Consider the following 13,134-nt stretch of genomic DNA (forward strand, 5'->3'; position numbering starts at 1 on the left):
ATAGTATCTAAAATGATCTCAGTTTCCAAAGTTAAAGCAAAAGATCTAATCTAAACACACATATATTAGGCAGGATGTATTTGTTTGAAAAAGAACCCACTCTTTTGTGAAATTAAGAGGTTTATAGCTAGACAGACAGCGCCTGATTTTCGCTGCGGTTCGTGATCTGAACTTTTTGGGAGTAGGTTAACGACTGGTGTATTATATAGGCCACACCCCAAATTTCGAGGGGAAAATCGCGCTTAAATTTGCGGCTTATTTACCTGAAAATATGGTTTATGGAGCAAAAACTTGTGTTTCTTCATGATTTTAAGGGGGTGGGGGGAGAATTCGTATGAGGCTGGGCAGGAAGGCCTTAAAAATAGCTTTAGGATGGGCGCAAGACGTCAAGAGTGGGCGGCACCGCCCACCTCCGCCCTGCATAACGACATCCCTGCACTTCTCAGAACCCCTTACTCCCTCCCCCTTTCATAAATTTCTGGATCCGCCTCTGATTTTTTTTAAAACTCAAAATGAAAATACTGTATTTACACAATCATTATTCAAAAAGATACAATCAAGTTATTGCAATTCACAAATGTTCATTGATTTTTTACATACAGTACAAAGGAACGTACGCACCCGCAGGGTTCTGGTTTAAATTTAGTTTGTTATACAGTTGGCAATCAATAGTACAAATTGAGGTAAAATAAGTTTTAGACTCATTTCTTAATTATTAATATTGAATCATTTTTATTGGTCAACTTCTGGCCCTGCCACCAGTTGAAACCAATTTATATATTTTTATACACTTGGCTATGATCTGTTTTTCATCACAATTTGCTATTATGTGATTTTATAGGTGTAATTTATTATAAGCTTTAAAGATAATTTTCTCAAATTAAAATTAATTTTAAACTCATTTTAATTTTAAAAGTGCATCAATTCTATTTCCATAATTCTTAACAATGTTATGATTTTAAAAGTGTAATTTATGATTTCACCTTAAAAAATAATTTTGATAAATTTAAAACAATATTAAACCAATATCAATTATTAAATTCCACAACCTTTATAGAGCCCTTTAGTACTATAAAGTAAGGTAGTCCCATATTCGTCCCATATTTTGAACGCAGGGAAAAGAGCTGTTTAGCCCATTGTACTAAGCCTCGGTATTGTGTGGTAGGGTGGCCAGTTCCTTTCAACGCTGTCTTTTTTCTTCTCAGAAGGAAACCACAGGGTATGCATTTATATGCCTGGGTAGAGAGAGATAAACATAAACAAAGTGCCTTGCCCAAGGATACAAGCAACTTGCACAGCGAGAATTCCGAACCCCCAACCTCAAGGTTGGGAGTCCAAGTCACAACCGATGCGCCAACAGCTTCCTTTAGTACTATTTAGCCATTTCTGTTTAAAATGTGCAGGGGGTATGAATGATCCCCTAAAACACAATTTTACAGTACATAATGCTCTATACCTATATTGATGATTAGATCTACATTGTATCTCCAAACCTTTCATGTCCCTACCTACTTAAAATGTTCCAAATACCTATGGCATGAATGTAGGCATCAGCAATGTTAATTATTCTTTTAAATTTTTACAGATAAACTTCAATTGTTTTAACTTCAAGGAAACCATAGAATGTTGGGTAATTTTAAAAAGTTCGTCCCATGTCACTTTCTATCCCGTCACCCTGACCATTTTTTTAAAAGTTATTCTATTCTGCTGAAAGATAATTGGAATGTATTGATATTGCTTATGATGTATGAGGTGCCATTTGTTCACTTATCATTTAGCAAAAATGAACATAGTTTTTTACATTATATATTTTATAATATTATATAATATTTCATATAGTATATAATTTTTTATATAATATGTAATTTTTATATATTATATATTAAGTTAAATATTATACAAAATATATATTATATAAAAAATTGTATATTATATAAAATATATAAAAAATTATATATTAGGCCAAATAAAAAAAAATTCTAGTTTCTCGTCTCCTGGCGCATTCCTTTTCTCTGCCTTACCAATTTTTTTTTATTTATTTTACAAAATGTACCAAAAGTGTATGGCTAACTCACATCAGTAAAATTCCTCTCTATCATTCATGGTTGGGGATGCATATGGTATGAATCATGTCTAGTTCTCTTATTTGTTTTCAATGTGTCTGCTTGGTAATTATATATTATATAAAATATGGTAGATTATATGAAATATTATATAAATATAACAAAAAATCCATGCCTATTTTTGCTTAGCACGCCAAGTGTTCACTGAATATTCAGAATAAGTCTTTGATGCGTCTGCCTAATGAGGCCATTTGACTTTTCAAATTTACCAGTGTACCCTCTAAAGGAATTTTAATTTGGCGACGATCTGCAGTAGGGTGTGGATTTGAGGACTATGTAATTTTTTTTTTTTTTAAGTTGATTAAATTATATACACATATTTTACAATTTCTAAAGTGTTAACCAGATGCAGCTAGGTTAAAAATTCAAAACTACCATGATATGTATGATAAATTTTTTGTTTCAGTCACAGAATCACTATGAATAAAAATGCACTGGTCTAGACAAAGTCTGCTCATTTAGTTCGCAAATGGATGAGTCTCGGTGTATTTCGTTATTACCATTGCAGCAATAGTTTGAGTTTCACTAAGTCGCTGTATTTTTTTTTGTTTACTTCATATTGTTTTAATACTATAAGTATATTAGTTTTCCATGTTTTTTTTTACTATATACTTGTTAAAAACTTATTTTTTGTTGCAATTGCAACTTTATTTCTCAAAAGTAATGAGGAAAAGCCATATGTTCTGTTGTACAAACAGACATAGTAAGCCTAGTTTTGTATAGTTAATGTTTGATTTGAAGAAATAAGGAAAATAAATGAAATTAATTTGATTAGAATGAATATGTTCAAAACAAAAATGTATTTTTCAGTTAAAAGTTTAGTAGGTTAGTAGGCCTATTTTAGCGAAATTTTAAATAATCATTTCATGATAAAATTAATTTAAATGCATTTTTATTTTTTTTTAAATTCCATTAAAATGATATTAAACAGTATTACAAATTGTATCTTTCTGTATTTTTAGACATAATTCCAGAAGAAATATTAACTAGAGGGCAAGAAGCTTTGGAGATCTACAAAGAGGAGTTAAGTTCAGGAAAGATCAGAGTAAACCACGCCCGAGTAATGACTGCTGGTAAACATGGTGTAGGAAAAACCAGTTTGGTAAACACTCTGCTAGGAAAACCGTAAGTTTCTAAAGCAGGCTGTCAATGTACAGTATTTCCATCAAGCAGTCAGTGGCGTACCTAGAATTTTTGAAATGGGTGTGCTGATAAGGGATGCGAAGGTGAAGTGAAGGGGCTCGATGATAAGTTGAGGGGCGCTAACTCATTACTTGACCATGATTTTTGGGGGTCAAAGGGGGGGGGCGCTATAAACGCCACTGGAAATGGTCACTGTTTTGACATATAAGTGGCGTACCCAGTGGGTGCTTACAGTACCTTGGTTTAAACATGAAAACATACAATATTAAATTAATGAGGGGTATGTCAAAACATGTTTACTGTAGATGTGATATTAATATTGTATTAGACATGGGCCTAACTAATGCAAAGCTACTGTGTTCGTCGATTGGTAGGCTGGATTTAAAAAAATAAATTACCTGAAATAGGATAGTGCAGTCCCTGTATGAAGACCCAGGAATCCTAGGCACGCAAATGGGACGATGGCAAGCTTAGCCAAATAAAAAATATTATTCAGAGTAATGATGGAATATATCTAACCAAGTGTATACTGAAATAAATTCAACAGAAATGAATTAATTTAAAAAAAGATTTTTTTGGCTTGAAACTATGTAATACCATTGTACGTACAATCCACACTATCCACAGTCATTCCCCCCCCCCCCCAACCACACTTTTTGGCAGAAAATATATAATGTCTATTTTAGTACGATCGGAAAAAATGCAAGAAAAGAAAGAAGGAAGAAGGAGGAGAGGGTGGGGAAAGAGTGTTTATCCATTCCCCGACTGAGTTAGATTTTCTCGCCATTCACATTGGCGGATCTGGGTATCTGGGGTCCTGACACCCCCTCTCCTCGCTTGGGCAAAAAAGAAAGAAAAAGAACTAGAGATACTATGTTCAATAGAACATGAACCCAGTCATTTTTTAAGAGATAACCACTGTGACCTTTAAGCTCAAACTGTGTGAACACCCCATGTTTGGTAGGAGTCTGTCTAATGCAATTGGTCCAATCATTACTCACTAGAAATCATAATGAAAACTTTTCCTCTATTTGCGACAAAAGCTCATTCAGGTAAATTTGACCTACATCTTATGCACGAACGCAGGTGGGGGTGGTGACGCTAAACTAGTATATTTTTTTTTTGCTTGGGCAAAAAAAGAAGAAAAATAAAAAGAATTCTAGACCCACCTTTTCAGGACCCATGAGCTGGATTGTTTTTGTTACAATAAGAAAATTCAATTCAATTTTTAATTAATGTGTTATTTATATGCCTTTCTTATTTCTTCCATTTTATCATTGGTTTTATGTTTGGTGCTGTGCTTTTTATCCATTGTTTCTTTTTTATGATTGTGTTGTGAATTTCTTGAATTTTGTTGTCCAGTTTTAAAGTTTTAAGCAATTATTGTAATACACTCATATACAGTCTGTTTGTAATTTTTAATTTATATCTTTTAAGTATTGTTTTGAAGGTTTGCATGGCGAAGTAATAACATATAGTGTATGTAGAAGCTTGCGGTACACCACGTAGGTAGTTATGAAAAGAACTGTTGTATTTGAGAAAGTCTCCTTTCGATTGAGTTGCTTCAGTCGTCTTGAGGAGAATAGTATTTGCAGAAATTTCAAACAGAGAAATACTAGTTTGGGTAGAGAGGCTGGTTGCTGGTTGGATGAATAAACTCACCAATGAGTAGACCGCTAGTGAAAGGCTAAAACATAAGCCATTGTTCACTGAGAGAAAGGGTGGGAACGCCCAAACAAATAAATAGTTCCAGTTGGCGGGAAAAGGGGGGTGGGAACAACCAAAAAGAAAGGCATAGTTTCAGTAAGGCGGGAAAATGTGGGGCTGCTAGGCTAGGTCCGATTAAACATGGACAGCCAAATATTGCTAATGACAAATCTGATATCTTGATGTACGGTATTGTGTTTGTGAATTTCTATGGCTTCTCTGGTCCTTCTGCAGTGCCACCATGATACAGTTTCTATTAGTTCGGCTTTGTCCCAATGTACACAGTGTTGTTGACTGTGGGAGTGCATGGAATTTCTGCAGATATTATTCTCCTGAAGATGATTGAAGCAACCCAATCAAAACGTTGTGACTTTCTCAACTACAGCAGTTCTTTTCAGAACTACCTACGTGGTGTACCGCAAGGTTCAACATGTATGTAATTTATAGTTTTATCTGAATAAAGAATAAAGACCTTGAATACAAAATTAGAAGTTGGGAAAACTCATTTCCCGCCATCTAGGAATCAACATTTTCTCAGGGAGGACCCCAGACACCCTTTTATTTTTGGGGTTCATCGATTCATTTATACCGGTACACACATAATAGGCCTGTTTACTGTAATAAGAATGAGAAAATTTTCTTTACCGTTTTCAATGGGGAAAACTTTGAATTTTGAAGAACTTTAAAGTCATTAAAAGACACATCAGGAGTCGGAATGCTCATTTCCCACCATTTAGTAATCAACATTTTCTCAGGGAGAACCCAAACCTGCCTTTCTTTTTGGGGTTCATTGATTCATGGAATCGTTTTCAAGAGGGGGAAAACCTTGAATTTTGAAGGACTTAAAAGTCATTAAAAGACACCTCAGAAGTCGGGAAAGCTCATTTCCCGCCATCTAAGAATTGAAAATTTACCTGGCGGAGACCCCCCCCCCCACCTTTCTTTTTGGGATTTATCTATTCATGGAAAAAAAAGAATACGTAGTACATATGCAACTACATAATTTTTTGTATACATATGTATACTCACATAAAATAATAATAAAAACAATTTACCTGACATTTTTCAAGAAGACATTTCAGAAGACGGGAAAGCTCATTTCATGGCATCTAGAAACAGATTTCCCTGGGGGTAACCCGGACCCCTTTCTCTGGTTTCTCGGGTTTATCGATTCATGGAATCATTTTTAAAAGGGGAAAACCTTGAATTTTGAAGAACTGTAAAGTCATTAAAAGACACCTCAGAATTCGGGAAAGCTCATTTCTCCCTATTTAGGAATTAAAAATTTTCCCATGGAGAACCCCTGGACCCCCCTTTCTTTTTGGGATTTATCGATTCATGTAATAAGAATATGTATGCAATTACTTAATTTTTTTTATGACCCACACATAAGGCCTATTTACTGTAATAAGAACGAGAAAAATTTAACTGCCCGTTTTCAAGAGGGGAAAACCTTGCATTCTGAAGAATTTACCCCGGTACTATATTCTTAAAACAAACTTTAGTCGTAGTTCGAGCTAAAACTTCATTTCATATTCTTAAAACAAACTTCGACTAGCACTACTAAATGACGCGAACCTCGACTAAAAATATATGATACATCCGCAGGCCGATTTTTTTAGTCAGCCTAGCCTAAATCACAGACTTGAAATATTTACCCCACTAAAAACGTGTTTTTATAACTCACGGTCTGCCGGACCGATTTAGGCTTTAAAATTACCTGCCAAATATAATCCACCTAAGCCAAAATCGGTCCGGCGTCTATTTAGTAGTTATAACTTCTATTTTTATAACGTTTGTTCATATTTTTTTGTAATCAAATGATAGATAAATATATCTTATCTCTCGTTATATAGCCTAATATGTCTTCATTCGTTATTATATGTGTGAAATCATAGGTGAAATCACTGGTGAAAATGAAGTAAAGCTTCGCACCCACTAAACCCTTTTGGTGTAAAAGTACGAAAAGAAGTTAAACGATGTGGTCTTAAATCGTGTTGGTTTTGGTTGTGCTTAACACTGCCACAAAGTCCCTACATGCATGTAATTCCAAGAATGCTGACCCCTTTATTAGAACATCTATTGTATGATCTAATACCCCACACAATAAATCCGTCTTGTGTTTTGAGGCCCAAACGTAGGCCTAACCATGGCCGCCGAAAATTATGCACGGTGTGTATATTGCTTAGGTCTAGGAAATGCATTATCTAGTGGGTTGTGTTTGATAAAACACTTCCTCAAAAGCTTAACGAATCATTCTGTCACTGCAAGTGTGGGAAAAGCATAAATTACTTTCCTCCACTCCACGGGAGAAACAATCATACCCACGAGCAGCAGACGAGATGAAGTGGCAGGCCGACGCGGACCAGTTTTATCCAAGTGGGACCGGTTTTAGCGGCTAAAATCAACCCGGACGACCGATTTTAGTAGTCCGGCAGACCGTTCATGCTGTTACCATTCCCTTTACCTCAATACCCATTTCAGCAATAGCTCTGACGGGTTGAGGAACCTCGCTTTGCACTGATCTTAACTGACAATCAAACTCAATATCAAAAGAGAGAGCTGAAGTGTTAATTAGTTTTCCAGCAAGTTGTCAATAAATCACATAGGCATACCTATGGTATAGTATAGTGTAGCTGACCTTGCATAGGCAATAAATTACAAAAGCAATGATTATAATCCAATTGACAATGACAATGACAATGACAATTTTAAAAGGGTAGAAACACCATGTTTTGGCAGCCAAAATTGGTCCGCCGGACATTTTTTGGCCCGGACCAATTTTGGCGTGACAGGCCTATGTATAATAATAAAATAATGATATAATTATTTAATGAAATAAAAAATTATAATTATTTAAAAATATGACTGACATGATCTAAACAGGGTTTGTAAGGTCTCTAATTAAGAATAACAAAAAAAAAAATCATAAAAGTGGTCTTTAATTGGAGGTAGTCTTTAATGATATGGAGACCGGTATATTAATATGGATTTTAGCATCTTATTAATTAAGCAAAACAAATATCTAACGTTACCATATTAATTAATTAATGAGTAAAATCTAAATTAAAAAGAAAATAAAATAATAAAAATTATATTTAACTACTGTATGATAAATCTAAACCGCGTGAACATCACACAGACCTAGGGCCACAGCTACCAATGACGTACAGTGCACGGTGTCAATAAGTGGAGAGCAGCTTAGGTCAGTCGCCTAATCTGGTGGTAGCCACTGTGTGTGCGCTGAACCGTGGAGATCTCTAGGTCCCCGGTTCAATTCCCATCACTGCCTCTCCTTGTGTTTCAGATAGAAGGCTGAAATACAAGTTAAAATAGCGCGCCATCTTTTGGATGAGATATTTAAGCCGTTGGTCCCGTGTGCATTATGGCCCATGTGCACGTTAAAGAACACAGTACACTCTTCGGAAAAGAGTAGGGATTGTCTCCCGGTGTACTGTCCAATCACCACCAGAAGGACCCCACTGGAAATAAGTCTTCTTCTAGACTTTCGTAGGCTATCCTTGGTGTTTACACCGAATAAATCCAATCCAATCCAATCCAAGTGGCCTAGGGGCCTACCTACGTCGAAAATTAGATGTTAATAATCAGCATTTATTACTTATAATAATCCACACTAACTATTCTCTAATAAGAAAGCTTCGAAATTATGTATATATTTTATTGAAGTAAGTACGAATATAAACACATTATAAACATAACCATTTAGGCCTAGGCCTAATGGATAAACACGAGTACGACGGAACATTCACACCGCATATACGCTGTACAGCGAAGCCATTAACCCCACTAAGCATTTACAGAAACCAATATTAACAACAGCAAACACGTCGGGGAAGTTGATTTATTATTTTAAAAAAAATATAAATACAAAAATAAACATACTCACCATCTACTTATGACATCCAAACGATTTAAATATACTTCGACGTAAGCTAATAGTTCGACGCAAACATTTACACTAAAGTTTCCAAAGGATAGTTTCAAAACAAACAAGCAATGGTGGTATTTCGTGGCTTGTCTGCTCATTCGATCTATGGAAAGTTCCATTCGCAACGTGGGGTTATTGAAATTTATTGAGGGAAATGTGCTTCGACGTGACAAACATAAACATTGACGCCACTTGCATTCCGTGAAGTATTTCTCAATATATTTTGTACATTATGAAGTATAATTTAAAATTTCCATAACATTTTACTTATACATGAATGAAAAATATAAAAAAAAAAGTATGGCTGTGTAATCCACCACACCTGATAATTTATGAATGTGAATGCTTTGGATAATTCTCTGCATATCCTGCCATTAACAATTCTTATCTTAGTTTCTTTACAAAAATTTAATAATTCTTTACCATATCTATTTACCACTTTATCTTCATTATTTCTACACGGTAATTCTATGTCTACATTATACGCCTCTGTGTCCCAGTCAGTCAGGCACTCATCGTTAGTAATATAATCATTTTCATTCCCTGTTCTACCATTAAAATCACCCATTACGATGATTTTATCTTCCTTAAAATATGAGCTAAAGTATGAGTATTCGTTGGATAATATTTCAAATAAATTGTCATTGACAGAATATTGTGAGCCAGTTGGATGGCGGTACACGATAGCCACGATTATATGGTCTGGATAGTTAAAATCGATTTTGATGCGAAGCCAAATAATATTTTCAGATGAACTAGGTAATTCTTCAACAAAATAATGTGTTTTAAAATAGAAGAATATTCCTCCGGAGTTCCGTCCGGTATTTGAGCGTTTACTTTTCAGTTTCCAAAAACATTCATAACCAATTATAATCTTTGCTTCGTTATACTCACTCCATGTTTCAATCAAACTTATGAAATCAAAATTTTGTAAATATGACACTAAATTAATATCGTTAATTTTATCAATAAATCCGTGTATATTCCAGGAAAGAAAATTAAATTTTCTGATAGAGGTGTCATTTATATAGATGTTATCATTAACATCGTCTTTTGTGTTGTTATTGTGTTTATCTTTACTATTTTTATCATTATCTTCATTGTCAATAGTTGTATTATCATTATATTTACTATCCTTGTCATCGCCATTATCTGTTATCGTCATTAGCAGTATGATCATTATTTTTTTGCAGTATTTGGACCGTGGCCGGTTCCCTATTTAGGTCCATTTAACTTAACTATCTTATCATATTCAATATCATATGTGAAAGCGTCTTTGCCAATAAAAAGTTTATCATATCTTAATCTAAACTGCTTGCCGTCTTTGATTGCTTGGTCAATTTTGGGTTGTAAGTTTTTTCTTATTTTTCGAACTCTCGTAGTATAATCTTCACTTATTTTGATGGTTGGTACAGCGTCGTCATCTGCCTGTCTTCGTCGTGTCCTACTTTCTTTTATAATCTTTTTTTTGTCTTTGAAATTTTTAAATTTCACTATAATTGGTTTGGATTTTGTATTTAATCTATGTGCCCTCTCAATTTGAATATTCTTCCCATCAATTCCAAGGTTATTTGTAATACATATTTTAATTCTGCTTTCACTTTGATCCCAGTTTTCATGTTCACTCTCCTCCATGCCATAAAATATTAAGTTGTTTTTTCGTCTACTCTGCCCCTTTATTCGATCAATCCCTCAATTCGTTATTAATAGTTTTAAGATTTTCATTTTCTTCTTCAATGTTCTTCATTCTTTCATTTAATGAGTCCATGTATATTGCTTAGGACATCAACTTTTCCTTTCATACTTTTTATGTCTCCTGATATTTCGTCTATCTTAGTATTAAGATTCATGTTTATTGTCTGTATTTGTGTTAGTATATTTTGCAATGACGGTTCGTTTATTGTCTCATCAACTGTGGCTTGACCAGTGATTTCTTCTAGTGTGGATTGCCTAGTGTGTACTGGCCCCGTGTTGGTTTCGACGTTGTCAGCCAAAAGCAATAATACACAAAAAGCGGACATACGAATTGTTATTCGTAACAATGTTCTAATATTTACATTGTGTTTAAATGATTGTTTCTTTCTATTGCGTTTTCCTCTCCAATACAGCCCAACTCTAAGTCTATAATTAGCGATGTCGATCATTCTTGTTACAGTACGCGAGTACAGGTAAACAGTTACGCAACGTACTGTAACGGTATTCCGTGTAGTTACTGGTATGTGACCGGTATGTTATTGATCAGTGAGTGTGACTTGCACTGTATCGTAACAAAACTATGGTCATGCGAAAACAATTTTGTTATATTATGAAATAGAATGTATTACTTTTCAAACTGAGAACTCTATTGAAGTAACAAATTATGTAATACGGTATATAAGGAGTATAATAGTCCTACTGTGTTATTCTACCTTCCACGGTCTCTCGTGAAAATATTCATGGAATAAGTTCCTGGAATCCGGAAACCAATCTGTCTGTATAAAAGTTATATAGAATCTCTTACCGGTATAGGCCTATAAGTTCCAAATAACAGCTTGTGCACTACTCTATTAAAACCTTACAGACTTGTGTAATAAAATGACTTCCTATATTGAGAAGAAACACCGCCTTGGGCTGTAGGTGTGCCGTTCCGTGGGTAAGTGAGGTGTACCGGTACTAGTAGTGCTGTGTTCTTGGTATTTAATATTCCCTGGCTTGAAAATACGATGTGGCTCAAACGACAAAACGAAAGTTGAACAATAAATATTCTTCAGGAATTGTACTTTTCTGGTGAAAATAAATCTTTATTGCCAACACGATTGCTACCATTAATAATGAGTAATACACTCCTGTTTGGACGCAACATTTCACGAATCATATTGGCACCATGGTTACGTCAAAGTACAGTACATTATTTTTTAGGTACGGTAATGCCATGATGACAACTGAGTAAATATTTTGTTTTGCAATTATGTGTTTATGTTTAACCATCATAATTAACTGTATAAAATTTATTCTGATTATTTTATTTATACAACTATCAGAATGGCATATTCACTGTGTTTCATGGTCACACATTTTTCTCAAAAACATAAATTGACACCATCAGCCTTTTGATTATAACATCCTCACTGTATTTCCAACATGGTCGTTCTTGGTCTTAGCTAATCTCTAATACTTGGAAGTAAGTGATAGTAACTATAGAAATGTCTCTTCTACACGACAAAAATTCCTTTTATAATTTGCATATATGACAGTTTAGCCATGTGTATATATATATTTATATACAGGGTAGCCTACGTTCCATCATGTCCTTATTAAACACTGTATATGTAGGCCTACCTTTGATGATTTATATTATAAGTTCCTATTTCATGTACAAAACACACACGTGTGTCAAGAATTAATTGTTAGGCGCATGCTGGAGTTTATTCACTCGGTCTTAGACGGTTTGTTGTACACTATCAGTGATCTCTACTACAATACAAAACACAGATAGTCGCTTTGAATACACCGACATTCAACACGGCGATCATACTTCATGTCTGCAGCCGTGAAAAAACTCCACCCAATGCGTAAGTTGTCGGCATATCGATAGTGCATGATTTATTCATCTCCGAATACACCACCCTCATATCATAATTTCATGAACCCCCCTAATTATGAATGGATTTTATTTATAAAATCTAACTAACGTTAATCTACCATTTCATTATTCCCCCATAAAAAAAAAACACTGACACCGACATTTTCTTTTTAACTTTATTATACATTGCATAAATGTTAATGTAGTTGAGAACAATCGTATTGCATACAAAAAAAAAGTCCAAGCGCTGTGTCTACAGCTAATAAGCGCTCTTTTAAAAAGTTGTGAACCCCTGGTTTCCAGGTTATTTTGTACAGGTATTTCCTTGACGCCACAAGTATATGGATCGAGTGAAAAAACTTGCATTACTTGTCCTGTTGCGGCACCCACGGGTCTGTGTTTGTTCATAAGCTAGAAGATAAGTCATATATTATTGCCTGAGAAAGAGAGAATGAAGCTTGTATACACATTAACAAGTACAGTATGCATAGTACTCTACATTATTATGATCTTTATTTTGAATTTCTTTCGAGCGCAAATTGGCTCCAATCCAACTTCAGTCCAGGCCTAGCCTAGCATATCGGTAGTGTAAATACATAGGAATTTCACACAACCCCGATTTTACATATGAATGATTTTTACGAAACCCC

The 13,134-nt window shown here is 34.6% G+C and overlaps 1 protein-coding gene across 1 annotated transcript in view; it reads left to right on the plus strand.

The window, feature by feature from the left end:
* LOC117123208 overlaps nt 1–13,134 on the plus strand; it is a gene marked incomplete at its 3' end in the record, with an annotated part of 29,719 nt that overhangs the window by 16,342 nt on the left and 243 nt on the right. The window contains exon 3 of the mRNA XM_033269061.1: nt 3,086–3,248. Within this exon, the coding sequence (XP_033124952.1) occupies nt 3,086–3,248 (163 nt within the window). The remainder of the gene's footprint in view (nt 1–3,085; nt 3,249–13,134) is intronic.

The sequence above is a fragment of the Anneissia japonica genome, unplaced genomic scaffold (assembly GCF_011630105.1).
Source record: "Anneissia japonica isolate Jap-2015-1 unplaced genomic scaffold, ASM1163010v1 scaffold4214_len79643_cov103, whole genome shotgun sequence".
NCBI classification, from domain to species: domain Eukaryota; kingdom Metazoa; phylum Echinodermata; class Crinoidea; order Comatulida; family Comatulidae; genus Anneissia; species Anneissia japonica.